Source organism: Ictalurus punctatus, chromosome 4 (genome assembly GCF_001660625.3).
Source record: "Ictalurus punctatus breed USDA103 chromosome 4, Coco_2.0, whole genome shotgun sequence".
NCBI lineage: Eukaryota > Metazoa > Chordata > Actinopteri > Siluriformes > Ictaluridae > Ictalurus > Ictalurus punctatus.
In genome coordinates this window covers 7,923,894-7,951,055 of record NC_071284.1, presented here as the reverse complement: position 1 = coordinate 7,951,055, position 27,162 = coordinate 7,923,894, and the positions used below count along the sequence as shown (strand labels likewise).

The window sequence follows — 27,162 nt, the reverse complement described above, 5'->3', positions numbered from 1 at the left end:
ATATATCTAATTGAATTAAAGTGACTGCTAATGTCATATTATTAACTTATTAAAATGTCTTTTCTTACATGCGTCTTTATTCATTTGGCAGACAGTTTAAAGAAAGAAAGATACAATGAAAGTGTAGAACTGAAGAGTTGAAGGTCTTCTTTAAAAATTGATTTTAAAGTATAGCTATAACCCAGCAAAATGTGCCCATCACAACAGTTAAAAAAAACAGTTACATAATTTCTTTTTGTTACCAGCTGCTTTCCATACACTTGTAGACTTTATTTCATTGGTATATTATTATACCAATAGCCAAAGACCAGTAGCATGTGGTGGTAAATCTAAACATCAAGGCAAAATACAAAGCAAGGTAGCAGTCACATACTACAGCTATTTACCCCAAATATGTTCGCAGTAGGACAACATGTGGGCCAAAAAGAGCTCAAACAGCACCCTTTACTACATCGTTACAGACTTCAAGGGGAAACATAAATTCTTTGTGACCACATGAAAGCCATTAGCCAGTTCAGATGGACATTTACAGTAGACAGTCTCCCCAAAAACAATCCATTTTCCTCCTGAGGTGTACTTCTCATCTCTGCATTCTTCACCCCTTTCTGGATCATGTGCACACAAAAAAATCCCTCTTTGAACAGGATACGGCGAAACCCAGGACATCATTTATATTCCAGCCCCATACCACAGTGCAAGAGTATCTGCCAGCTATGTTAGCCTGAGGGAGAGGGATTCAGGAGTAATAAAGAGACATTACATAAAGGTAAGATGAGAGAAGTCATTCCTGTCTCACGGGGATAAAGATGTGGGGAATGGTAGCATGATTAAAAAGGGGACAGCAGCCAAAAAGATAGCTTAGTATGGAAGGCAGATGAGAATCAGCATGATTTTTAAATTGAATTGTTTTAAACAATGATTAGGAGCAGAGACATTGAAGAAAAGGTGTTGATTTCCCATGAGCTGCTTTTGCCCCAGTAGAGGAACCTGTAGGTTTGATGAACACAACAGCAGTCAACTTTAGATCATGTCTGTGCATGCCAGTAGTCCTTTTATATTAAAGAAAATTAGATTTCCTTCATCACTTCAAACCCCAAATCAAATGATATTCCAACGCCAAGACACAGAAGACGCTTCACCTTACTGTACTGGTAAAGTTTGTAAAATGCTGGGCTTGTGGGAAAGAGTTGAAGTAAATGTGAATGAACTTCTTATCTCAAAGGAGCAGCTGGAAGATAAGCCACAGGCAGTTTACAGATGGACACATGTACACACTGCAATAAACAGAATCAATCTCTCACTTGATCTTTTAAACCTTGGTACTCTTTCGTTGATTTTAGGGAAGTTTTTCTGCCCATTTAAGAGATTAATTTACCAAGACATATACCTATCCTTGGGACAAAGTGTTCTCTTGATTATACTTCCTTCTAAACTTCAGACCACATTTTAAGCAAGTTTATCTTGTTACAGCAGCAATTTGGGTAGTACCATAAAGTACTGGGTAGTACTTGGGTAGTACCATACATTCAAAATAGGCTTGCTACAATAGTCGGTGTTACACGGTGTTCTGCTACACACCGATTAAACCACTTGCTCACCGTGGCACCGCCCCCACTGTCATTTTGCTTTTTTATAGTAATAAAAATCGTTTAGTTCAGTTAGAGAACGGACGCTGCAATTAAAAACTGAACGCGTCTGCTCAATTCAGCATGAGCCGAATGAGTCAGAGTCGCAGCACAGATCAGCAGGAGTCAGATTTCATTTAACACATTCATTAAGAATAATAATGAACCACCATTCAAGCAATTGCCGCCCCCAAATTGCCGCCAATTCAAAAGCGAAAGTGAAACGCGCACGGCCGCACGGGCATTCATAAGCAATTTATAAACGTGGGGGAAACAGGGAAAAGCACCAATGATGATACCGGTATCCCCCCCCCCCCCCCCGAGTGTTACCCACCCCCATCTATAAATGAACATGCAGGACTAAAATAAATTCCATCCATTTCCAATACCGCTTATCCTACACAGGGTCGCAGGGAACTCAGGGCACAAGGCGGGGGACACCCTGAACGGGGTGCCAACCCATCGCAGGGCACATTCACAAACAAATTCACATACTATGTTCAATTTGGAAATGCCAATCAGCCTACAGCACATGTCTTTGGACTGGGGGAGGAAACCAGAGTACCCTAAGGAAACTCCCGAAACACGAGGAGAACATGCAAGCTCCACACATGCATGGCAGAGGTGGGAATCGAACCCTGACCCTGGAGGTGCAAGGCAAATGTGCTAACCCTTAAACGAGCATGCCCCCCTTCAAAGGTGAGGTGTTTGTCAGTCCTTTTTAAATCAAATCCTGTAAAGAGTGATCTATTTTAAAATCCTATTGTAAATCCTATTTTAGTGACCGAGATAGATTAAGAGGAAAATCAATATATCTGGTTTGTTTGATATTTGGTCACGATTCACACTGCACATAATTAAACCAAAAAATCAAACAAGCATTCAGTGATGGGTGTGTAGAGAGGGAAAAGTTCTCAAAACACTTCCATTCATTCATCGTTCAGAAATACAGTGAGGGAAAAAAGTAAACAAACCATTTGCCAAGTGTGAGTAGAAATCACAATTCACTCAAACATGAAGAACTTGGATAAATGATTAGATAATTAGCTAAATAACTAGTTAAAAATGTTTTTGTATCGAATCCAATGTTTATTTCCATTTTTTGTTTGTTTGTCCAAATGTCACTTAGCAGTTAGCATCTACAAAACCCATAATACACGACATGCTTGGTTCACTTCTTGCAGTTCAGTCAAATCAAGGGTTCTATTCAAACAGAACACTTCATATGTGAAAGCACCATTAGGCAGATTCATTACACTTTCCAACACATCAATTATTTTCGGTTATAGCGAACAGGAAGCCAGCAGAGGGAAAGTGTGGCTTCTCCATCTGTGACGATGACTATTTGTATCTGTTGGAGGAGTCAGGGCAGAAAAAGCTACACCTGCAAGTTTCACAGAGAAGCAAGACATAAACAGGAGTGTTGATGGACAGATTTTTATGCATGTTATCGGGCAACCAATCTTTCCAAAAAGTTTAGACTAGTGTCAAACCATCCCCAGGACTACTGAGATACATCTCCCTCTTCAAACCCACTGAGTATTCTCTCCCCCATGGTGGTGTCGAATTCACAGATGGAATCTGAAACCACAGACAGAAGTACATGGAACAGGACAAAGACTATGGATGGGTTAATATAACCCCACCTCCTCAATCCCTACAATAAGAGATCTGCACAGGCCAAGGCCAGGCCTCAGAGCGGCCATATTCCCAGGTAATTATAGTGGAAAGCAATATATTGTAAGTGACAGAAAACCCACATCGCTTTATTTTGAGGGACTGTCACCTCAGGGCATATTTACAGCCTCTGTTGTCTTTGTCCCTCTTTCCCACAGACTTCTTGGAACAATTATGAGGCTCCAGTTTCGAAAGAATAACGGACCTTTGTCCTAAAGCGTATAGGCATATAGGCTGCAGTGCTCAAATAGATTTGTGAGTACAATTGTAGTATATGTATAAATAAGTTTTTTGTGTGTGTATGTATGTATATTATATATACATTATATATACACATATACACATCCGTATATACATACATATACACATATATACACATATATATATATATATATATATATATATATATATATATATATATATATATATATACATATACATACACACACATATATATATATATATATATATATATATATATATATATATATATATATAAATAAATATGTATGTATATATAATGTATATATAATATATATATACACACATACATACATACAAACACAGACACATCTATGCATTAACATAGCTTTTTGAAAAATGTAAAAATGAAAAATTTAAAATGTAACAAAAGCATGATTTTAAACTGAATTATGTTCTATTTTGATCATTTCTGATTTCAAACTATATTAAATGTTCCATTACTAGCATTTGTGGTTGGCCTTAGATGTGACATCAGCCCATACTGGGGGTGGGGCTTAATTCATATCATGCTATCAAAATCTTTTAGATCCTGTTAGATTAGCTCATTTTAGCTAGCTGGTTACAATTAAACTTTAAATAAACTATAAACTTTGATAAATGACCTGAAATTCTCACAGAAATCGGTCAGGCTAGCTTGTTTTAGCTAACTGGTTACTCTTGGCTTATACTCTTGAAGATTATAAAAGTTTATGAATTACTTCAAATCCTCACAGAAAACCTGTCAGCTTAGCTCATTTTAGTTAATGGACAACTGTGACAATTATAATGATTTTACACTTAAAATCCTGTCAGGTTTGCACATGTTAGCACATACAACAACTGTTTTGGAAATGGGGTTATAGCTAGAACAGAAAGAGGTCATCTTGTATTTATACATCTTGCATTTTATTTGTATATATATCTTGTTATAACACCGTGGGAATCGTGACTGGGCATCAACAGCAATTAAGATCAACACATATCCATCCAGCTATCCATCCTCTCTGGCCATTTTGCATTGTGGTTACACACTTGTGCTGTCAGGCCAGTTAACCGTTCATCATCACATAGGCACATAGGCACATTATTAACCACAATCATTTAGACAAGCACCCAAGGAGGCAGCACTTCTCTGATGTGTGCCGATAAAAGGATCTGGTTATACTGGTAGAGTTTGACTAGCTTAACCTTGCATCAAAGCCTGAGCTGTTCTACTCTCTCTCACTGAAGAGCCTCTTCTCCAGTTAAACTGAGTGTCGCTGCGTTCGGGTTCTGAATAAGAGCAAAACACTTGGGCACAGAACACAGTGTCAAGTACAGTCTATTTTCAGTGCTTGCTGCCATCCTTGAATAACAGTTCAAAGTGGTATTGTCGTTATAGCTCCTCAAAGCCATTACGAAAATAAGCCAGGCCTTCTGGGACCCTTTTAGAAAGTAAATGTCTAACCTGGAAAAGATATGAGGTGATAAAAGTGAAGAGAATGCAGCAGGTACAACAGATCACCTAAACACCTTTTTGTGTCAAGTTTCACAGCAAAATCAGCAAAAAAATAAAGAAAGTCGTTTGGTAACGTGATGTCTCTGGGGATGTTTTTCCTGAATGCACAAGAGAAAGACATATCTGGTACTTATAGAACTCAGTGTAAGGGATGAATAATACATGTGAATGACTGCAGGACTTCCACTGACCCAGCTGTCAAAGCCCAAGGCGATATTCATGGGTGGGGGCAAATTCTAAGGCCAAAATAAGGATTTAAGACCACTTCCTGTCCTGCATTATAGAATAGTAGTCTCACTACACTCCTTTACAGTATTCATGGGCTCTGCATTGTGGTCTGGATACAAAATAAAGTCAAACTGAAATGGACTGGAAATGGACTGGTGACTCAGTAGACTGGCCAATTGGGGTGCTAGTACATTAAAGTGAGTCAAAATTGCTGTCCGTCTAAATTTTGAGCTGCTTCCTAGAAAACGAGGAAGTTCAATTGGAACAGTTTTATCCTCATGAGACCCTGTAGACATTTTAACAAATTACTTTCCGTTCCAGCGCACTGCCTAGTTTCCATAGGTATCAAGTGCTACTAGTTACAAATGCACAGGAAAAATTAAAAGCATGCATGGAACAGCATATGCCAGGATTGAGATGGCTATAGAATATGGAAAATCGACAGATGATGTAATAAGAGTGTTAAGCTCACAAGATTTAAAATATGATTATGTTGTACGTCCCTGTGGTTTGTCAGCTTTTAAAATGTTCTTGGATTTCTTATAATGACAAACCCTAGAGGCCTAAATAGGCTCAGCGCAGGCGATGGGATGGAGGCGCATAGGGCATGAACTATAATGATGTATCTCGAATATGAAAATTATGTGAATGCTGGTTAACCGACAACTTCTCTCATCTAACAACATCCACATGCAGAAATGGCCCATACAAGAACTGCACATCCAATAGCCACAAAAATGCAAACCATTCATTATACAAAAGAAAGACTCCAAAAAAAGCTCCATATGTTGAACTGCTGGAGGCTGAGGATATGAGCATGGGGGAACAGATCTGTATCTCCAAATGGGCTTTTATATGGGAGAGTCCCACATAGTTATGGCTGAAACCAAACCCAGCTACAGTTTTACCCTGAGGCGTGGGCGCAGCATGGTTCACCCAAAGACTGTAGCTTTCACCTCAAACCACAAAAGGAGGCTTTATTGTGGTCAGAACTCATGGCAAACACTCGTCCACGTCACCTCAGAAAGCAGATCCAAGGGCCGGGGGGCAAAGGCAGGAACCCTGGGAGATCTCCTGCTAGTCTGCATTGAATGGCTAAAATAAATAAAATGTGAAGCCAAGCCTCTGACTCCAGTGATAACCAGTCAAGCTTAAAACAGTCAAAGATTGGAAAAGGCATTTCGCTGCCATCTCAATGACCACTCGGTTGTAAAGATCAGCTCCCCCTCCCAGTCAATGCATTGGCCCCAGGCGTCCTCTAAAGGTAGTCTTGAAAGGATGTCCCCATGGCTATTAATTATACAGGACCTACGCACCCTGCCCCCTTCAAGGTTCAAAAGGTCAAGGTAGGAGGAAGGGATGAGGGTCAAAGGTGACTGGGGATGAAGATTAACCTCCTCTCCATCATTAGAGCAGGGTTTGATGGCAAATCATAGTCTGGACTAGGCAGTGCAGGATAATCTATGCTTCTTGGCAAACAGACCTAACCACTGCACAAATACCCAAAACTTTCCAGTTATTCAGACTCTTGTCGATATTTCAGCTCAGTTCTCATTCTAGCTTTCTGCTACATTTTAACCCAAGTTAGGAAAAGAATAGCAGGACTGACAAAAAACTAATACAATTTCCCCTGGTTGTCCTTTCCTAAATAAACAAAAAATGTAAAGGTTTCTATGAACAGAAACACAACAGAAAGCAGAGGAAATACGAGTCATGAATAAATAAATCTACAAAAAGGCATCGTCTGGCTTCAAAGATCAAATAAAGCTCTTATAATACACTCTAACCCCTGTGTCTCATAGTAGGCTTAACTGGCTTCCAGAGAAGAAATGTTATTACGATGCTTGGTGAAGGTTTTAATAATCACTAGGCAACATGAGTCAGTTTTCCTGAACTTTCCCATTTAAAAAATTACCATATGTGCAAATTGAATCACCGTGCATTGTATATATGACCTCATAATACTATACTAATAACTAATAATTGCATTTTAGAACTGAGGGCACCTAAAGCTTGTGCCAGGTTTCAAAAGTAGCACTTTTGAGTGCAAGAGTTGCTATATCAGTAAAAGAATGGCATATTAGTAGAAAACCTTGCACTCGTGTGTTGATCGAACGCCCGTGGACGAGAAACAGTGCAGGTGCAGCGTCGAGCAATCTCTGGTTGCTTCTCATCTGTTTCTAAACAACCGTGGGTAATCAGCACAAGTTGCCTAGGAAACATACACTCAACGATCAGCACAACCTGCTTATCGTGAACACAGCTGGGAGAGGGGCGAGAGCATGTTTACAAAACCTAATGAAGCAACTATTCTGTGTTGTCTTGACTCCTCACTGCTTCTCACTGCTCACACTCAAGCACAAATCAGCACATCAGTATTATCAAAGCTGACAGCTTATTTATATCAAACAGCGAGTACAGTCTTGTAAATGTCAAGTGATTATAGTGCGACTGACTGAATCCGTTCTAGTTTCAAACGGAGGGTCTGATGATGCGCTTTTCCTCACAAGCTTACTTATAAGACTGGCAGTATAATGTGTAACAGGGTAACAAGGTAATGCTTAAAAATAAATGTCATACAATACATAGTACAGTTCATGCTGACAAGTTTAATGTAAATGTGTGGAAACCATACTCGTTTCTTTTAGGGGTGAACTCAAATTTCAGCCAAACTAATTATCATAGAAACAACATAGGAATAAATCCTGGACAGTCTTTCACAGGACATCACACACACACACACACACACACACACACACACACACACACACACACACACACACACACATTCATACCTAGGGAAATTTTAGAGTAGCCAATCCACCTACCAACATGTTTTTCAGAGGTGGGGGGTAAACAAAATTACTCTGCGTTTAGAGCTTAGAGTCAATTTAAATTCATTTTAGCACTTTTAACAACGGACATTTTACAAAGCAGCTTTACAGAAACCTAGAGGTGATAGTGGTAAGAAACTCCCTGAGACAACATGAGGAAGAAACCTAGAGAGGAAGCAGATTTGAAAGGGAACTCATCCTCTCCTGGATAGTGGAATTAATATAAATAACAGTATTGCACATAGATATATATTACATTTACAGAATTTGGCAGGCACCATTATCCAAAGCAACTTACATTTACACAGCTGAGTACTTGAGGGTTTAAGGGCCTTGATCAAGGGCCCAGCAGTGACAGCTTGGCAGTGCTGGGATTTGAACTCATGGCTTTTGGTTTTAACCGAATTGGTAATACTGAGTCAAGTATGTGAGGATTTAGGGATACAGTTTGCACAATGCTATACTGATGATAAACTACTTGTTAGCTGCATCAACCTAGCTACAGTGTCAAACTACAGGAGCAAACTTGATGAAGTTGTCTTGGCTTGTCAAGGCATTCTGGGGGAAATGTTTAAATTGAAATCTTGGCCAAACATTTCCTTTAACTAAATCCAATAGCATTACCATTTGTGCCTGAAGACAATAGCTGGTGTCGGTGTCCTGCAATCATGCTACGTCATTGGCCCTCATTGACCGGGGTGGGGATGGGTATGTGGGGAAGGGAAGCAGTGTTAATAGGCTGGGGTGAAAAGCTCAGCATGCGCTGAAAGGCCAGTCAGGAGCTCAGCTTAGTCTATCAAACACTAGAGAGTGAGAGTGGCCACAGATGGTACCGTCAATAACCTTCACGCCCTCCACCATGCCATCAACAGGGAACACACACACACACACACACACACACACACACACACACACACACTGACCGCTTGAATGTGGCATAAGAACTAAGAGGAAACAGCAGATGGTAGGTGTGTGTGCCAGTAAAACATCATGACCTGAAGTATCTACAGGATGAAGTGTAGGAATTGTTTAGCTGGTTTGAGATCGAGCCTGAAGATCAATGACGAGGACAGCGAATGACGAGGACAGCTGTCAAGACGAGATTTCAGCCTAATTGCTTCTAATTGAGTTACTGAGAACTAGACTATTCAGAGCTCATCCTGAGCTTTAATTATATCAGCTGCCCAATAAGCAAATCACATTCAGTGTTCTTTAAACTTAAAATAAATGGCATCTGAACGCCTACTTTGATTCATACATCTTCAGTAAGCGTTTTTTTTCCTGATCAGGGTTGCGGTATTCAAAAGTCTATGACGGGAACACTGGGTGAAATGCGGTAATAATCCCTGGACAGGATGCCAGTCAATTGCAGGGCACCATGTGCACACACACATGTTCGGATATACGGGCAATGTAGCATAGTCAATCCATCTACTGGCATGTTTTTGGGAGATTGGAAACCAGAGCATCCCGGAGGATTTGTGTGTCTGTTGCGGCCAAAAATGGTTGATTTTGTTGCAGCTTGTTAAACAAAAGATTGTGATGTAACTTATGGGTTTTTTGTACTTTTTTGCGGAAAACTACTAATTGGTGAAATTGCAATTGCATGAATTTCACATTGATGTTTGTTGGTAAATGAGACCATTTATCTGTACTCATGTTCGAGGCACATGATTCCAAGGAGGGCTTTGGCTGAATGTCACATGACGCGTCTTGGCCCAAATGTGTGGAAAATCTGCTGTAATTTTGAAAAATCGCAATCTCCTCTGAATATTGTGAAGTTCGCTTAATGTCGCAAAACGTTCGCTGGACCTGTGAACAGTACCTGCTGTAGCACCGTCCTGCCCTCCTGTAATTTTCCAACACTATAAAAGGGATATTTGCAGCCGTTTAGCATACACGAGACTATCATTTTAATCAACACATTGTATTCTTATTGTGAGATTGTTTAGTAATGCAAGATGACAGAGACACTACATTAATCAAGCCTCAGTCAGCAGAGAATGGTTTGACATGAGGAAAAGTGGACTGAAATGCTTACTATGCAGGATCTACTACAAAGGTAACATATAATCAAGAGTAAAAGATGTTTAGACGGCGATTCAAATCCAATTTTCGGGCATATCTGATGAGCAGAAAAGGTTTTCAGCAGTCTCAACAGCAAAAAAAAACAAAACAAAAAACAAACAAAAAAAAAAGGTATTACTTTTTCAGATTTCAGAACATGCAACTCAAACTGACTAAAGTGGATTTCATGTTTGATACGGTCATTCAGTGAGCGTGCTTTTCGACAAGAACACAAAAAGTAAACATGAATGCATGCTTGTTTTTTTTTCCTTTTCCAAAACCCACACATGAAATCAATGTATAGCCTTTATCATTACCATTATCTCTGTGACACAGCTCTCACACAAACGCTCATTGACATTACTCAATGCCTTGCAGTTAGCCTGTATTTCACACATCCCAGAGCAGCCATAAAGGCAGTGTGTAATCAAAGAATGGGTCGAAAACCGCATTGTGTTCTCGTGTTCCTCAGAGATCCTCGCAGATGGTGCTATGCAGACTTTATGGGACTGTGAAATATGTGATATGCTGATTTTACGTAATGATGTGAACCCTGCTGTCTCAGCTGTACGACCCTGTAGAGTGAAGTAACTAACCCAATGACTCATGCTAACAACTGAGAGCAGAAATGACCTGTTACACTGCAATTAGTCATACCTTATGGCATATTTAGACGTTAGTGTCATACGTTAAAGCGGACGATAGACCACAGACAGTATATGGAATTCATCAAACGGTCCAGCAAACCGTTTCCATACATGAGGTCATTCTGAAGTTCCTGTATCTCCAGTGCAGCAATTAATTCTACAGAAATTAGTGATGGGATAAAAAAAAATAAAGAGTGCCTGCATGGATTAATCAAGAAGGCAAAGCGAACCCGGGGGAACTGAACCCCACCTCTCAATAGCATCTAGAAACACACAGCAGTGTGGGGGGGGTATCACATGGGAGAGCCAGTGAGTCATGAACCACGGTCACATTTTGGAATGGCATCACGCTAACGGCCTGGCCAAGAGAGATCGAGTGTAGCACATTACTCAGCTGGTCCAGATACCATATGATCACATACTCTTCTTCTGCACCTGCTCTAGAGAAGAGTGAATAAGCTATACTAAACGTGAACACATCCTATCTAAAGAGCTAAGAACTGATGCAGTTTTCAGTGAGATATAAATATATGTTAGAGCATTCCCATAATTTGGAAGAACTTTGGTGGCATCAGTATTTAACCTTCTCCATCTCCAAGGCACTTTGTTTGCAGATCTGATGTAGAGCATTGACCAAGACCGAAAATCCCATATATCTTCTAGGAATGTGCTTTCTGCAAATATTAATATTTGGTTAACTATTAGGATAGGATAAAAACATGGTTAGTGTGGTGTAATAAAGTAGAATTTTTACTGTAATAAAACTTGCACATAGTTGTGTGTTTGACAGACCTAATACATGGAGCAGAACTGCATTTATACCATCTGAATTTTGCAATCTGTCACGTCAGCTCCCCTGACACTTTCAATAGCTGTCAGCAAGCAGTGACAAGGACATATACCTACATTAAAGACTGAGCCTAAGTGTTTTTCCTCCCTGTTGTAGTCATGTACTGTGTGCGTGTGATTGATAACAGCTGTGTGCTGATGAGGCAGGATATTTGGATGTTCAAACAGCTCTGTGAGCCAGACTGAAATCCTCCAAGAGACCTGTCATACATGAATGTCCCTTACTACCCTGGAGGTCACTACACACCAACGTCACCTTCAGTGTGCTAGGTGTGCTGTTCATACCACACTTTGAGTGTCCATGCATGGGACAGAGGACTAAGGCACCAACAACAGGCCAATTTTATTTTTAAATTGGCTGAATTGAGAGAAATAGGAAGTGTATGTTGATGCAGTGGGCAGCATGAAAACAGGGCATTTCCTGCTACTGAAAATTACTGTTATAAATTCACTATAAGTAGACAGTTCTGGGAAAGCCTACATGACCAACAGGAATGGCATGATATATCTGAGGCAGTGAGCACATGAGCTCCCATTCACTATCAAGAGGCAACCTGGGATGTTCATCTCAGACAACACGTCCAACACACAACCCCAGCACCAAGTTGATCAGGAGAAACAGCAAGCAGCTTGAGCTTAAATCAGGATTATGGTAACAATGCCAAGAGGCTGGGATCCAAACACCACAGCTCTGGTCATGACTTGCCGGACATAAGCTGATAAAGATGCATTCCGATCATCGCCTTGGCTGCCCCCAAATTGCTGGATCACTCTTATCATACTTATTACCACATTGTTACTGACACACACACCATCAAGTCTCTGTGCCAGCACATTATGAGAATAACCACATGGTGACACCAGGTAAACAAACCAAAACTGAGTATTGGACACGAGTTAGAGATTATTTGCAATGTAAAGATGACCGCACAGTCGAAAGTAGTCGGGGGAAAAAAGGGAGTGATGCAAATCAAATGCAAATCGTTAATTATTCAAGCACAATCAAACAAAACAGAGCTTCTTTTAGAACGCAATCAACCCTCAATCCAAACTCTGAAACAAAATGCCTCACAATTTTTTAGCAGGGTAAAAGGGAAATTCAAGCATGTACATCAAACTTGGCACACATCACATGGTTTGGTCTTGAATGCCCTGAAACACTGCTAGCTTGTCAGGTAACATCATGGCAAGGGTCAGATTGTACTTTAAATTATTCCACAATTAAATTAAATATACATTTAAAATGTATAATAATTGATATAGTGGTGTTTTATGTAAGTAGATGTTTATTTAACATTTATAAAAAGGAGTCTTGAGTGTTAGTGTTTGTAACATGTAACATTGTAACAGTATGTTCTCTGCTACAGGAAAGTCTTCAGGACAGAGGACCGTGAGCTTTCTGGTTTCTGTAGCATGACCAGCTACTTTTTTAAATTCCTGATTATCATTAAGGGTGTACTCACACTAGGCAATCTGTACCATCCCCAAGCATGTTTGACCCCCAAAGTCCAGCTCGTTTGACTAGTGTGTTCACTGCATAAGTGATGGGCTCAGACACGGTTCATTTGGACTTGTAACTCGAAACATGACGTCAATGACGTGACTGTTCCATTTGAGAATATTTGGGTTTATAATGGATCACTATTAGGCATGTTGGAGGACCATGCATCACTGCACCCCAAATGACTCCAAATAAGCCACAACGTAAGTAACATTACAATGATGGACTCTGGAAATTGTGTTATGCAAGAGCGCTTTCTTCAAAACAAAAAAAATCGCATCGTAATGACATAGGTGCAGGCCAGCGGGGGAGTGGGGAGGGGGCCAGTCGTGCTTGGGCACAGTACAAGGCAACTGGGCTTAGTGTGAGTACATCCCAAGAGAGAGAAAAGAGTGATGCAGGTTAGGGAATGACTGTTTATAGCTACTACAATGCAAGTAATAACTAACTAGCGTGTCTTATGGATTTTCCACAACATTAAAAATAACTATAAACAGTATATAAAAAGTACAATGTGCCATTCATTAATAAGTGAAAAATTGCAAACTTTGTTGTATAAGAGAAATAAAACAGTTTGGGAAGTGCTGTTATAGGACAATAATCAATTCAAGGTTGTATCACTAACTCTATCAAGCCATTGTTGTTTATTTTCCGACAACAACAACATGCAGTGTCCTGTGTCATGCTTCACATAATACCTTTATAGATTCTTTCTTTCAAATTTTAGCTGTCAGGATGTTGGTTTCTGTCTGGTTATTTTCTGACTAATTTAAATGTAATTGTTACTCAGGTATAATGTTCGAAAATGGGTTGTACTCACAAATTTTAATTCACCTACCATTATGTTGTATGTCCAGTGCTAATATGGGAATAAAATGGCTACTTTAAGCCTAACATTACAGTCAACTCCATCTCGAACCTATTTGGACCAAAAGGCTCAGTGGGCGCGCCAATACACCTGAGATAACCTTAACCGGTTATAAAATAACGCAAATATTACTTGCTATTGTTTTCTGTTGGATTACTGTACATTAGCTCAAGCACGTTCCTGCTGATTATTCCAAATCAAAAATCACATAAACACAACTTTTAGAAATCAGGCATTTTAAAGAATCCATATCTCAAGAAAAGAACTCTTCTGATTTTATTGGGAATTTGTGTTTTTATTGCCTAGTCACTTATCTATAATGGGCATACAGGGGAAAAATACCTAACGTTAATTATAGTAGTTTCTTCCCTACAGTTGTGCAGTAAGGCATGTTGATTTAAGTGGTGCCATTACATCATAGCATTGTGTGGTTGGCCATGCATCTCTAATGAACTGGTGTGTGAATAACTGTGCATGACTACTCATTAAAGTCTTAGTCATCACTGGTACATTCCTGCCATATGACTGCTGAGTAACAACCCCCCCACCCCGCCACGTTCTCTCTCTCTCTATAGAAACATGAATAATAAATGACATCCATGGTTTAAGGCCAAATCCCTACAGTTACTCCATGCCAGCAGCTGCTTCTTTCCCCAGCTACAGGAGAAACCAGAAGGAAGGATGACTACTTGAAGTTTTAACAACTTGCAATAATTCTACTGAGACAAAAAAAAAAATCAATACTGGCAAAATACACAGGATTACTGTGAATTTACAGGAAAGCACCTGACTAAATCACACTCGTGGAAGTATAAAAGGTAAAAAAAAAACTAAAAAAAAAAACTATGAAAATAATGAAATATTATAACAAACGAAAAATAACACAACACTCAAGTCACTCCATCCACATACTGCATACACCCAAACGGTGAGGAACATCACATATAACAAAAATAACACAAGACGGCTTAAAAATATGAGCAAAAAAGCCTACAAAAAAATCAGTCATAAACTGAAAAAAAAACAACTTATTTTAACAGGACAGAAAACTATGTAGTAACTGAGATCCCTGCTAAGCATGACGGGAATTATTCAAATGAGCAAATCCCTAATTTGACGCCTAGAAATCGCAAGGTGGTCCAAACTATTTTTGCTCATAATAAATCGACACAGTTTGTTCCAGATTTAAGTTTATGATTTCTACACATAATAACAATTACTTTCTTTTTGTCCTGTGCTAGCCGAGCTAAAGAGATATATCTATCTATGCTATACAATATATCCAATTCTGTGATCCCAATCCTGTAACTTTTCCCCATCCCTTACCTTTGACTTGACTCTCGTACTCCGTGATGATCTCTTTATCCTTTTTAAACTTGGCAGGAGGATGCGACATTTTCCAGCCGTGCTCCGTGTCGCCGAGAGAGGAGTTGCTAAGTGGATTATTTTGTAAACAGTGATCCGAGAGAAGTCCGCCTTTAGAACCAAAGCATCCCGGAGATTTTCAACTTCTTCGGCTGGAAATGGGGAAAAACAGACAGACCGTCGTGGCGTTTGGGGTCGGGTTGCAATAGCGTCTGGTTTGCGATGTGTTCAAGCCGCAGGGGATCCACCATCCGTGATCTCACACGAGAAACCGTTTGAGTTTCCAGATCTCCGCACCACTAACGATCCGTGATCCAGCGAACTTAACTCAACTACCTGTACATTTCTATAACTAATCCTTCTGAGAAGTTACTCACTCATGCAGTGACCTGTTGATAATTAAAATAGATTTCCCCTCCCTGTCGCTCGCTCTGTGTGTGTGTGTGTGTGTGTGTGTGTTCTGGTGCAGTACCCAGCAGGATCCTTGCTTTAGCTCGACTTCTCGTGGATCCGCAGATTTGAGTGCAGCGCATCTGTTGGAGAGACTCTGGGAGAACGGGGAGGGATCGGAGCCCGGGTTGCCAGATTGGAATCATAGGCTCGGGGCTGGTCGCGGCTGAACAGTCGTCTAACACCTTTGAAAGAAGATGAAAACAAGATTTAGTGAACACCTATGATTACAGAGTCTATTTCCCGTGCACAAATTAAGTGCACGTTAGTTTAATATGGTTGTGAATTACAGCAAACTGGCAACACTGTCTCGGCGCAGCACGCGGGCGGAAGCGCTGAATGGACTCCGTTTCCCCTGAAATACAAACTTTTATCTGTAACGGTATTGGGCTGGGCTGTTTGAATTGCCCAAAACAGACATACTTAGGCATTATTTCAAAAATATTATTTACACGGAGCGAAAAGTGACACACTGGAGCAGTTCATTATTCATTATTCATTAAGTGTTATTCTTCAAAGCAGAGATTTCCCCCCCCCCCCCCCCCCCCCCATCTCTTCTTCGAGATGTTTCCTGCACTGCCATCTGGTGGCAAATGCTCGTCATTACAAGTCAATAAATTCTTGCAATTTTAGTGTTTTCTTCAACTCTACTTACATTATATCTGAAGTTAAATGTGTAAGATAAAGCTATTATAATGTTTATAAAAATGCATATTAAATTCACATAAACACGCAAATTAAGTAGAATGTGCTGCATTGTGTACATAATACAAATCAATGAAAACGGAAATTAAGTATGATTGATTCAACAAGTTGTCCCCGAATCTCGATACATAGGACAAATGAACACTTTTTAGCAAAATGTAATCCATACTTACATATATACATACATATATATATACACATACACACACACACACACACACACACACACACACACACACACCCCGACATGGTGCTGGCAAACATAGTCCCCTATGTATGGAGACTTTTGGGACACCCTGTAGTAGAAACATTTCCATTTGTTTTAGGACCATTCTTGAGTTTCATTCATTTATTCAGTCTTCAGTCATCACTTTATTGTGATCAGGGAGACCGTGGATACAGAACACTGGATGTGAGGTGAGGATATATACAGAATGGGACACCAGTCCACTTCAGGGCAGCATGCATAAACACATTCTTTGACACTTTAGCATATAGCCATGATTTTGCAAGGTGGAAGAAAACCAGAGAAACCAGAGGAAACTCAGGCCTGAGCTTAGGATCGAACTGGGAACCATAGTGCTGTGAGGGGGGAACTCCACCGGGTGCGCCAGCACATGCCAGTGTATATGCTAAATGCTGTACTGGGTAGAAATCTGTCCTCTGATATCAAATAAACACAATTACAAATAAATCATTTCACTACAGGTTTCATTCTTTTAATTCTATCACACTGAGATGAGTCAAATGATGATTAGTGTTACAGAAAACACAATGTCAGCCCAAACCATAAAAGACCATAAAAATACAATTTAAGGTTAAATATGAGCATTATAATACATGTCATGAGGCAACAGATAATGTTTACTGAAATTAGTGTACAAAGACATTAACACCAAATATATTTATGGGCTTAATAAATAAGGCTCTGTAAATATGCAGGAAAATCAGTGACTAGGGATGCACCTATCCAGTACTGCATAATAGGCCAATATTTTTGATTGATAGAACACAAATAATGCACACAAATTGTCTTCATGCCGGTCAAGATCATGCCTGAGGTGTCACATTAAGTCTTGCAGAGTCTCAGTTACTGTGAGGATGTCAGTATCTGAACTTAGAACTTGGAAACATGGGATTGGTGCACCACTATCAACAATCATAAGTTACAGAAATGGAACCATAAGTTAAAGTTCAACCATAACGAAATCCGACATAGACCAAGTGTCTCTTCCTAGCTCAGTTTAAAGAAAGATTCCTCCAGGACTTCTGTGAACTTGTCCTTCATCTGCTGACGGAATCCAGTGTACCACTCCAGCAGCCTCATTCTCCTCTCCGTCTTCTTGGCCTGCGTCATCACCCTCTCCTTCTCCAGGATGGCTGGCAGCTCCTTCCAATCCTTGAGGAAGATGAAGGGTGCCCCTGCATCTTTGAGCAGCCGAAGAGGGGAGCTGCGGCCGTTGGCACAGGCTCCCGGAGTCAGGACGTCCTCCACCACGGGCACAGAGCCATAGGCACAGGCCTCGTAGACGCGGTAGCACTCAGTGTTTACTCCAACTGGGCACAGGGTCAAGTCGCTCTGAGCCAGAGCCATCTGGTACTGTCTGGAGGTTTCTGCCGTCTCCTGAGGAAGCCACCTTAGGGAAAGGAATCATCATGTCACCTTAGATACAATCGTGCTGGGAATACGGGTTTGTTGTTGTCGGTTGGAAAACATGCAAACTGCAAGCGGAAATGATCAGGATGTAGCCTAGTTGTGATGGAAAATCACACCAGAACGCAAGAAGTCAATTCCTAGTTAACTGTACACGAATACACATTATGTTACAGTGCCATTTTATCATGAACTAAAAAAGTAAACACATACTTCTCCCGAGCATTTGTAAGACACTGTTTTTCAAAGCCATTCTGCTTCAAGGTGCCCATGAGAGTTTCCCGAGAGGAGTTCTTATAAACCGTGCCGAGGAAGTTGCAGATGTATGGTCGCACAGTGCTCACCATCTGTGTATTGGGTGTTACAACTGGGAAGTGTCTATACCTGTTAACCAAGAGAAGGAGGGAAAAAAAATTTAAAGTTTAAAAATTAAAACGGCCATTAGCTACATTAACAGCTTAATAATCTGACTAATAGCTTAATCAGAATAAAAAAACATGTATACACCTCAACCTGAAAAGAGTAAACCCATTCTAAATAAAATTTGTGTCCGATTGAGTGAGGTAGGTTATCCTTTTAATAATCTGTCAAATAGAAGAATAACAGTTATGTTAATCTTTGTGTCTGATTACTTTAACTATTGGAATCCGAGTGTATGGTCTGTGCGTGTGTGTCTAAGTCACAATATGCTCCTTGTGCAAACAAAGAAACAAAAGCAGCACTAAACCCCACTCCCTGTATGTGCATAATTTTGGATCAGGTTACATAGAAAGTGCATTAAAACACAGACTGTCTACAGACTTTCCTGTTTAGGATACCTATAAACTGTTCATGTCACTCTACAGTCAGAAAGAATTCATTTCCATTGGTGAAAATCTTAGCGTGCAAACCTTTTAAATCTAATATGCATTAAAACAATATACTGGTGGAAATTCACTGAGCCTTAATAAAAGAGAATTGAATCAGAAAAGCAGCTCATACGTGGCTACACCAAGAGGCCACTGAAAGACATCCTTGTCGTTGACCCAGGGACTGTCATAAACGAGGAACAGCAGATCCACAAAGCCTCCAGACCTCTTCATATAGGGGCTGATCCACTCATTAATGCACTGCTCGCTGCCCAGTAAGACCACAGCTACTTTAGAGATGGTGTGAGCCTGAACGAGAGTCTGCACATGTTGTAGCCACTGGATAGAATAGGAGATCTTCTGCTGTTCACGACCATTCAACACCAACACGACACTGTCTGTGTCCAGAGGAATGTGACCCTGCACTACTGCTGGGCCTGTGTAGAAACTGGCAGAAATGGAATATTTATGAGTAGTTATTAATCACAAACTTCCCATACTGTTTATGAAAGTTGAATCAATATGAAGTTTTATTTAAAGACAGAGGATTTTCCTGAATTTCACCCTGTACATAAACAAATCTGACGATCAACATATCTTGACATCTTTGAGTCATTATCCTATAAAATAAGGCATCTAAACCTACTGCTTTTGTTGATTATGGGAACAAAAATCGTTAAACGCAAGTAAATTATTTCACTGTACTCCACGTCACTGACCTGCACCAGAAAAGCACTGTGTCGAAATTTTTAGGGTTTTTTTCCTCTTGATTTGCATCAGCAGTGTAGAGACCACACTTCTGTGATTATTATGTGGTTTAAGTACATGATCCAGGTTTATTAGTGCACTACATCTTGCTGATTTTCCCAACATTTAGACACTACTTACACTAATATTACGCAATGCACTGAGACACAGCTCGGTTTTTAAAAGCTCTGCGGTCTTGTATATAAACTCTTGCATAGAACAAGTGATAAATTTGAGAAAAAGAACCACCAGTATGCATAAGGAAATTGGCATTTATCACATGTGCATATACACTACCGGTCAAAGGTTTGGAGACACTCGACTGAAATGTTTTGCATGACCTTAAAAACCTTTTGATCTGAAGGTGTATGATTAAATGTTTGAAATCTGTGTTGTGTTTTATTTACAGTTTGTTTTTTGTTTTTTTAAATGTATGACTTGGAGCGAAATATTCCGAAAAGCAGCCAATAAGAGTCCAGTGTAGATGGGAACTCCTTTAATACTGTTTAAAAGCATCTCAGTCAGATCCCTCCAGAAATTGGTGGAGAAGAATACATTTCTGGAAATTCTAGGCAAAAATGGTATCTATTTTTAAGATGCTAAAATATGAAGTTATTTTGATTTTTATTTAGATTTTTTTTGGTCGGGTAAAAATAAAGAATGAGTGTGTCTAAACTTTTTACAAGTAGTGTGCATAGCTAAGCACATAGGATGTTGATAGATCCCACATGAACTGCTCTGCTTGTGCACCACCACACTCTTTTGCATAAAAAACACCCCCAAATTACCATATATGGTAAGTCACTTTTTTATATCATCATCTCAGTAACCTCCTAAACTAAAACTGCACTGGGCAAACAAAATCAACTGATAAGCCACTCATCAACATCAACAAAGAGATTCCTGTTCCTCTTAAAATCTTCAACTATGGAATCATCCCAATCCATTTTTAAACCCAATTTTACTATAGACTTCATCTGTCTGCAAAAAATAACAATCTGTGAATAAAAACGTTCACATGCATTGATTACGCACAAAACTATGTGCACACAAGATTGATAAATAAGACCCCTGATCCCTTCAATATCTCACGGCTTACCTGAAATTAATCTTCCCCGACTGAATCTCTCCTTCCCTCCACTGACCCGTCTTATCAGTGGGGTTCAAAGGCCCCTCTAAAATGTGTTCCCACAAGTAAAGTCCTAGCACCAAGAAGAGAAAGAACACACATTCTCTGTAAAAACATGCTTCAATTCGGCTTAAACGTGTCAAAACTTCACATTTAATTCATATACTGTACGTTTCATGTGTTTTTATGCAGATTCCCAATAAATTATGACTAAACTCAAGATTTTAAATCAAGATGCTTGTAATATATCCAAAAGTATGTGGACACCTGACCATCACACCAAGAACATATGATTGTGAGAGTCAGGTAGCCACATACAGTTGTGCTCATAAATTTACACACCCCTTGCAAAATGTTAATAATTAAAAAGTAATAATAAAAGGGATAATTAAAATTGCATTGTTTTTTTTATTTAGTCCTGCCCTGAATAACTGATGTTTACAAATAGTCCACAAGACACAATAATAGCACAAAGGACTCATACACAACTATTGCAAAAGGTGCAAACACTCACTGATGCTCAAGAAGGCAACACTATACAATAAGAGCCAGATCCTGTTCAAAAGTTTACACCCCCTCGGCTCTTAATGTATCGTGTTGCCTTCTTGAGCATCTATCAATGTTTGCACCTTTTGTTATAGTCGTGTACGAGTCCCTTGGTTGTCCTCAGTGTGAAAAGATGGATCTCAACATTATATAGCCACTGCTGGAAAGAGGTCAAATATGCAGAAGATGCTAGAAAAGCAAAGAATGTGCAGGACCTGGAGGATTTTTCTGAAGAACAATGGGCAGTTTAACTGCTCAGGACAAACAAGGGACTCATGAACAACTATCACAAAAAATAAACACAGTCATTGATCATCCAGATAACGACACACTGTTTTAAGAATCAAGCGTATGTAAACTTCTGAACTGGTTCATTTGTGTAAATTCAGTTATTATTGAGTCTTGTGGACTGTATGTAGACTATATGTTATGTGAAATAGTTTATTCAGGGCAGTACTACATAAAAAACAAAATGCAAGTTTAATGATCCCTCTTACTTTTTAAAATTATTAACATTTTGCAGAATCTGCAAGGGGTGTGTAAATTTATGATCAAACTGTACTTTTGGTCATATAGTGTATCTTCTAAAGCAGGTCACGGGTGGATTGTCAGTTTTTCACGTGAAAAACTAAAGATAAGTTAAAGAGGAAAAAAACACGTTCTGGCATGTGGGCTACATCTCGGATTAATAAGACTTGAAGAGATGTTTGATGTGGCCTGAAAGTGAACCAAATGAACATCACTGTGACGGCAGTAATATAATAACCAGACACTTACCAATAGCAGCTTTTCCCCAGATTTGAACTTTATATCTTTTGGGTCTGCTCTTTGCAATGCGCTCCTGATATGATTTGTAAGCCTCTCTCCTTTTCTGCACTACAGAGATGGAGTCTGCACGCTCGTCCTCCTCCCATGGGTTCCATTCTTCCTCTCCTGCTCTGGACTGTTCTACAAATGTGAAAAATTATTCAGTAATAAAACAACCTTATATAAAATCTCCTGAACAACACCAGCCCCATTTTACAGTCCATAAATGTTTTTTTTACATGCAATTTTATTTGTATTCCTCTGGTTTATAGCAACACATTACCATTGCTGTCTACAGGAATGTTGTGCTTTCCTTGTGGAAAGAATCACAGACTTCTTAAAGTTTCTAAGATCAGTTATGTTGTTATTATAAAGGTCATTAATAGACCATAACGTTGATCATAATCTAACAACACTCTACACAAGTCAGACATTAACGGTACATCACCTTGTGCCGTAGCATACAGACTGCACTATACATTACTGTTCTCTACACTTCACTTACCCACCTGTACTTCCTGCATACATATACTCCTATAACTATTTTTAAATCACTCTAATACGTATATCTCTACTCACTCACTATATAACAGAATTCACATATTCACTCTGAAGGCTTTTTGAAGAGCGATTTCCATGGATGCATTGTGATTGAATTAGGTTGCAAGTGTCACCTCATTGGCTACAACAACAAACGACTCATATATGTGGCTCGGCTCAGTGTTCACCTAGAAGAGTCGAGTGAAAGATTCGATACATCACTGCTAATGCGCATTTTGGAGGCTGCGTTAATGCATAGAATATATAATAAGGGCCTTTGGTATCTTGAGTCTGTATTTCTTTGACAACAGATCAATTATCTTTATTAAATAAATAAATAAATCTGAATTTCCATACTTTTCATAATTTTCTAATAAACACCAGGAGATATTAAGAAGCTTCGAGAAAATACTGCAGCTACTCTCCCAAGTTGCATGAGGTATACAGGCTGCAGTGTCATACTGACCAAATTAATTCCTGATGAGTCTGTATGATGACTTTAGCATGCTAGCAAGCTAATCACAGTTAACGTACCTGCAGGTACAGAGCCCTTTTTCACCACTCTGTGCACGCGAGTAATAATCTTCTTATTGAAAAACACATTGTATGCAGCGTACAATGAAAAAACCACATACGCCAGAACAACAATTATCGCTATCTTCCTACGAATTAATCTCATTATTAAAAAGATGTTGAGCAGCCATCCTGTGCCGAGACCTTATTTTCTTCCCGCCCGCATTCCGCCAAGCAACGCCTTCTGTGCTAGTTCTTATGAATGACTGCATGATTTTGTTCGCCCTCGCGTGCTTTCGTCAATGATTACCAGCCAATGGTGACGGAAAAGGAACGCGACTAACCAATCAGACAGAAGAAGGTGGGACTTTCCGGAATGCGGTGAGAAAAAAATATAGCAGTGCGGCTGATTGTTTGTAGAGCGCTTGAGAAAAAGGACCCAAGAGCCGAAGTAATATAGGTGCACGATTTAATGCCGGAAAACGTTATCTTTGTAACATTCAAAACAGAATGTTGTGAGCAAAACAGAACGTAAATTATTATATTATAAATTATGTATAAAATTAAATGTATATTTATAATAGTAAGTTAAATAATATGCATTTTCTTTGTCGAGATATGATCAGGCGTCCGATATAGTGTCCTGTAAGCCGGTGTCGTGTCGAAAGCCCTTAGCAGGGTCGGCTGCTGCGACTGAAATCTTCAGCTGCAGAAGATGATGTCCTTGGTCGGTCGTTCTGGGTTTCTGTACCCTTACTTACACACGACCAACTTTATCATATCCAGACCCCTGACAGCTTTAGTTCCTGCAGCTGTAAACTCAAGAGATGATGTCTTGGTGAATCAGAGAAAATCGGACAGAAGTCAGTCTGCCTCAGGTAGCCTCCATGGTACGTGTGTGTCATTGCTCTGTAGGTTTAAATTAGCCTGGAATAGAGCAACTCTGCTCTCCTGTCACACACCCTGTAAGATTTTCTTTGCATATATTTTGATTGTGCTCATATGCTAATCACTGGGACGTGCACGTGTATTTAAAGAGCCAGTGCGTTTTTGCCCTTGACACCACGAGGGGGAAAAAAAATCCACACAACTCAGCCCAGAGTAAAACAATTGTGGAACTCCAAAAGTCTGGTTCGTTCTTAGGAGCAATTTCCAACCAACTGAAGGTCCCACATATATAGGTACAATTAACTGTATGCAAATATAAACATCTTGAGACCACACAAACACTGCATCATTCAGGAATGAGGTGCAAACAAACTCCCATGGTTGAATGAACTTTGCTCTGAAAGGTTCAACTGAACTCCAAGACAACAACAAAGGAACTGGTGAAGTACATCCACCATTAAAGGAGACCTATTATGCCCCTTTTTACAAGATGTGAACAACCCACTTGCTGGGTTAAATTTGACAAGCCAACTTGATAGTTAGTTAATTAGTTTAGCCCAAAATATGTTCTGTCCTATATTTACCCAGCTGTTGGGCTAAAAAAATAACCCAATTTGGGTTGTTTTTAACCCAGTGGTGTTGTTTTTTAATGTGTAAGCATAGTTCCAAAGATGTAACAAAATGGTTTAAAGACAACACCGTGAAAGTACTGGATTGGCCCTGATCTGAATCACAGAGAAAACTTCTGGACTGAACAGAAAAGCGTGTCCGAACAAAGAGGCCTTCAAACCTGACTGAGTTACACCGGTTCTGTTAGGAGGAAATTCTTGCAGAGTACTGTAGTAATTAAAAGGCAATGCCACCAAATACTAACAAAGTGTATGTAAACATTTGACCCACTGAAAATCCAATAAAGTAAATAAAAGATGAAATAAATCAGTCCCTTACCTATTATTTCAACATGGGTGCCTGTGCCTTAACACAGGTAACATTTGTTGCAGTGCAAATTTTTTGCTGTTGCATGTGGGCATTCACGGTCCAGCACGTTTTCGCGTTTTAAGTTCTGTTGAGTTACAGTAGCCGAGCTGTAAATGCTTATAAAGCTACATAATGCACTAATCAGTGTGTTTTTTTGTTGTTATTATTTATGTTACGTGCCAAGCCTTGTACTAGCTACAGACACTCGCCAACAATCTCTACTTCTTTGCAATGTCTTAATACAAATTTTATGTGAAGTCATATGAAGATTTTCTTAATTATGTGAGTGGGGACCTGATAAAACGTCAAACAATTGGTCTGAGGAATCATTTGAGCAAGTTGTTTGGATTTGTTCCGGTCACTTTGTTGATGTTTAGTGTGAAGGTTGGGTAATGCTTATCTCCTGTTCACACGTTCTTAATTGTCTTTTAGGACACTTTGGAGTGCGTTTTGCCCACACCGATATCAGGATCCCTGACTTCACCCACTACCGTCGTCCTGAAGTACAGGATCCGAAGACGTCCTCACAAGAGAGTAGCGAGGCTCGCAGGGCTTTCTCCTACCTGATCACAGGCTCCACTGCTGTGGTGGGGGTTTACGCCGCCAAGACAGCTGTGACTCAGTTCGTCTCTTCCATGAGCGCCTCTGCAGATGTCCTGGCCTTGTCCAAAATTGAGATCAAGCTGGCTGATATTCCAGAGGGGAAGAACATGACGTTCAAGTGGAGAGGAAAGCCCCTTTTTGTTCGCCACAGAACCGAGAAGGAGATCGCAACTGAGGTTAACGTGGATCTGTCAGAGCTCCGAGACCCACAGCACGACACAGACCGAGTCATCAAGCCTTCTTGGGTTATCGTCGTTGGGGTGTGCACTCATCTTGGCTGTGTTCCTATCGCAAATGCTGGGGAGTATGGCGGTTACTACTGCCCGTGTCACGGCTCACATTATGACGCCTCTGGGAGGATCAGGAAGGGACCTGCACCCCTCAACTTAGAGGTGCCATACTATGAGTTTCCTGATGAAGACACAGTGGTTGTTGGATAGACATGGACATCGCCTAATTACTTATTATTAGATGGGTGTCTGAACAAACTAATAAATATTTTAAACCACTCCAATTCACTCATCGCTGTCATATTTTCAAACCAGTACATTGAATAGGAAAAGGGTTTCCTTTCACAATGCAGTTTCCAGAGTATCATGGGATCTACTGTACAGTCAATACAGTCAACTAAAAGCTGAAGCTGTGCTTATATCAGTATCACTGTAGACAAGGTTTTACCAGTCTTGCAGGCTTCCTCAAGAGTTCTTTGGCTGGGTAATTGTCCTAGCTTTTCTAAAGGGGTATACCTGAAATCTGTGCAGATACAGAAGCCTTCTGTTGTTGGGTTCTACATAGAACTTTTAATTGTTTCCCAAGAAGGACCAAATAATTGGATGGTAGATTTTGTAAGAGTGTAGTCTTTTCAATAGTCAGTGCCACTGGGAAGCTTCAAGAACATTAGAGCCCCAGAGACACCTAAAGCACCATGCAGAGCAGCCACAACTGCACTGTGCCAATCCACTGCCAATGAGGTGGCTTGGACTCTGATGAACAGGGTGAACAGCCTGCCCAATCTGAAAGCCGAGGGGCGTTTCTGTTAATAGCAGTGGAACTTGAGGAACCAATCGATTGTAACGCAGTTTAGAGCAGGCACATGATGAAAGCATGCTTGACAAACATAAGATCATGGCCAGGAATTTCTCCAGGCTCGGGTCAGTCAGATCTGCCATGACCAGACTCCCAGCAAGTCGGCTTACGTTTATTTACATTTATACATTTATTAATTTAGCAGGCGCTTTAATCCAAAACGACTTACAAATAAGGAAATGGAAGCAAAACCAATAAAAGATCTAGATCAAACATTTGAGCCTACCAAGTCAAGGATACGCAGGTCTCCTGTTAGTCTTTTTTTA

At 39.9% G+C, this 27,162-nt stretch overlaps 3 protein-coding genes across 7 annotated transcripts in view; 1 reads left to right on the top strand and 2 right to left on the bottom strand.

The window, feature by feature from the left end:
* Positions 1-15,952, bottom strand: part of srgap1a (SLIT-ROBO Rho GTPase activating protein 1a) — a 100,369-nt gene extending 84,417 nt beyond the window's left edge. For 2 of the 4 annotated variants that reach the window (XM_017466341.3, XM_017466345.3), the window contains exon 1: positions 15,364-15,949. In XM_017466341.3, coding sequence (XP_017321830.2) covers positions 15,364-15,433 — 70 coding nt within the window. In that variant the 5' untranslated portion in view covers positions 15,434-15,949. Of the gene's footprint in view, positions 1-15,363 lie in introns of all 4 variants that reach the window. The other 2 variants (XM_017466342.3, XM_017466344.3) reach the window with 2 other exon arrangements.
* A 1,299-nt stretch (positions 15,953-17,251) lies between these two features.
* rxylt1 (ribitol xylosyltransferase 1) lies at positions 17,252-23,727 on the bottom strand. The gene is made up of 6 exons (XM_047154797.2): positions 23,363-23,727; positions 22,259-22,429; positions 20,906-21,008; positions 19,193-19,507; positions 18,425-18,595; positions 17,252-18,194 (listed from the first exon to the last, which is right to left on the bottom strand). The coding sequence occupies exons 1-6, from the start codon at positions 23,505-23,507 to the stop codon at positions 17,792-17,794; spliced, it is 1,308 nt and encodes a 435-aa protein (XP_047010753.1). The 5' UTR covers positions 23,508-23,727; the 3' UTR covers positions 17,252-17,791.
* Positions 23,728-23,969: 242 nt separating this feature from the next.
* On the top strand, positions 23,970-26,324 carry LOC124627937 (cytochrome b-c1 complex subunit Rieske, mitochondrial). Of its 2 annotated transcripts, none has more exons than XM_047154799.2 (2): positions 23,970-24,219; positions 25,640-26,324. In XM_047154799.2, exons 1-2 carry the CDS (start codon positions 24,057-24,059, stop codon positions 26,248-26,250), a joined length of 774 nt encoding a protein of 257 aa, XP_047010755.1. In that variant the 5' UTR covers positions 23,970-24,056; the 3' UTR covers positions 26,251-26,324. The 2 variants fall into 2 exon arrangements, with proteins under 2 accessions (XP_047010755.1, XP_047010754.1); XM_047154798.2 differs by having other exon boundaries at positions 23,978-24,231.
* Positions 26,325-27,162: the final 838 nt, after the last annotated feature.

Bases quoted from the DNA above. Each gene is read 5' to 3' on its own strand.
- rxylt1 (XM_047154797.2), bottom strand. From the start codon at position 23,507: ATGAGATTAATTCGTAGGAAGATAGCGATAATTGTTGTTCTGGCGTAT. The intron at 22,430-23,362 runs GTACGTTAACTG...TCACATTTGTAG, and splicing joins AAAGGGCTCTGTACCTGCAG to AACAGTCCAGAGCAGGAGAG. The intron at 18,596-19,192 runs GTATGAGCTGCT...CTTGGTTAACAG, and splicing joins TGGCCTCTTGGTGTAGCCAC to GTATAGACACTTCCCAGTTG.
- LOC124627937 (XM_047154798.2), top strand. From the start codon at position 24,057: ATGATGTCCTTGGTCGGTCGTTCTGGGTTTCTGTACCCTTACTTACAC. The intron at 24,232-25,639 runs GTACGTGTGTGT...ATTGTCTTTTAG, and splicing joins TGCCTCAGGTAGCCTCCATG to GACACTTTGGAGTGCGTTTT.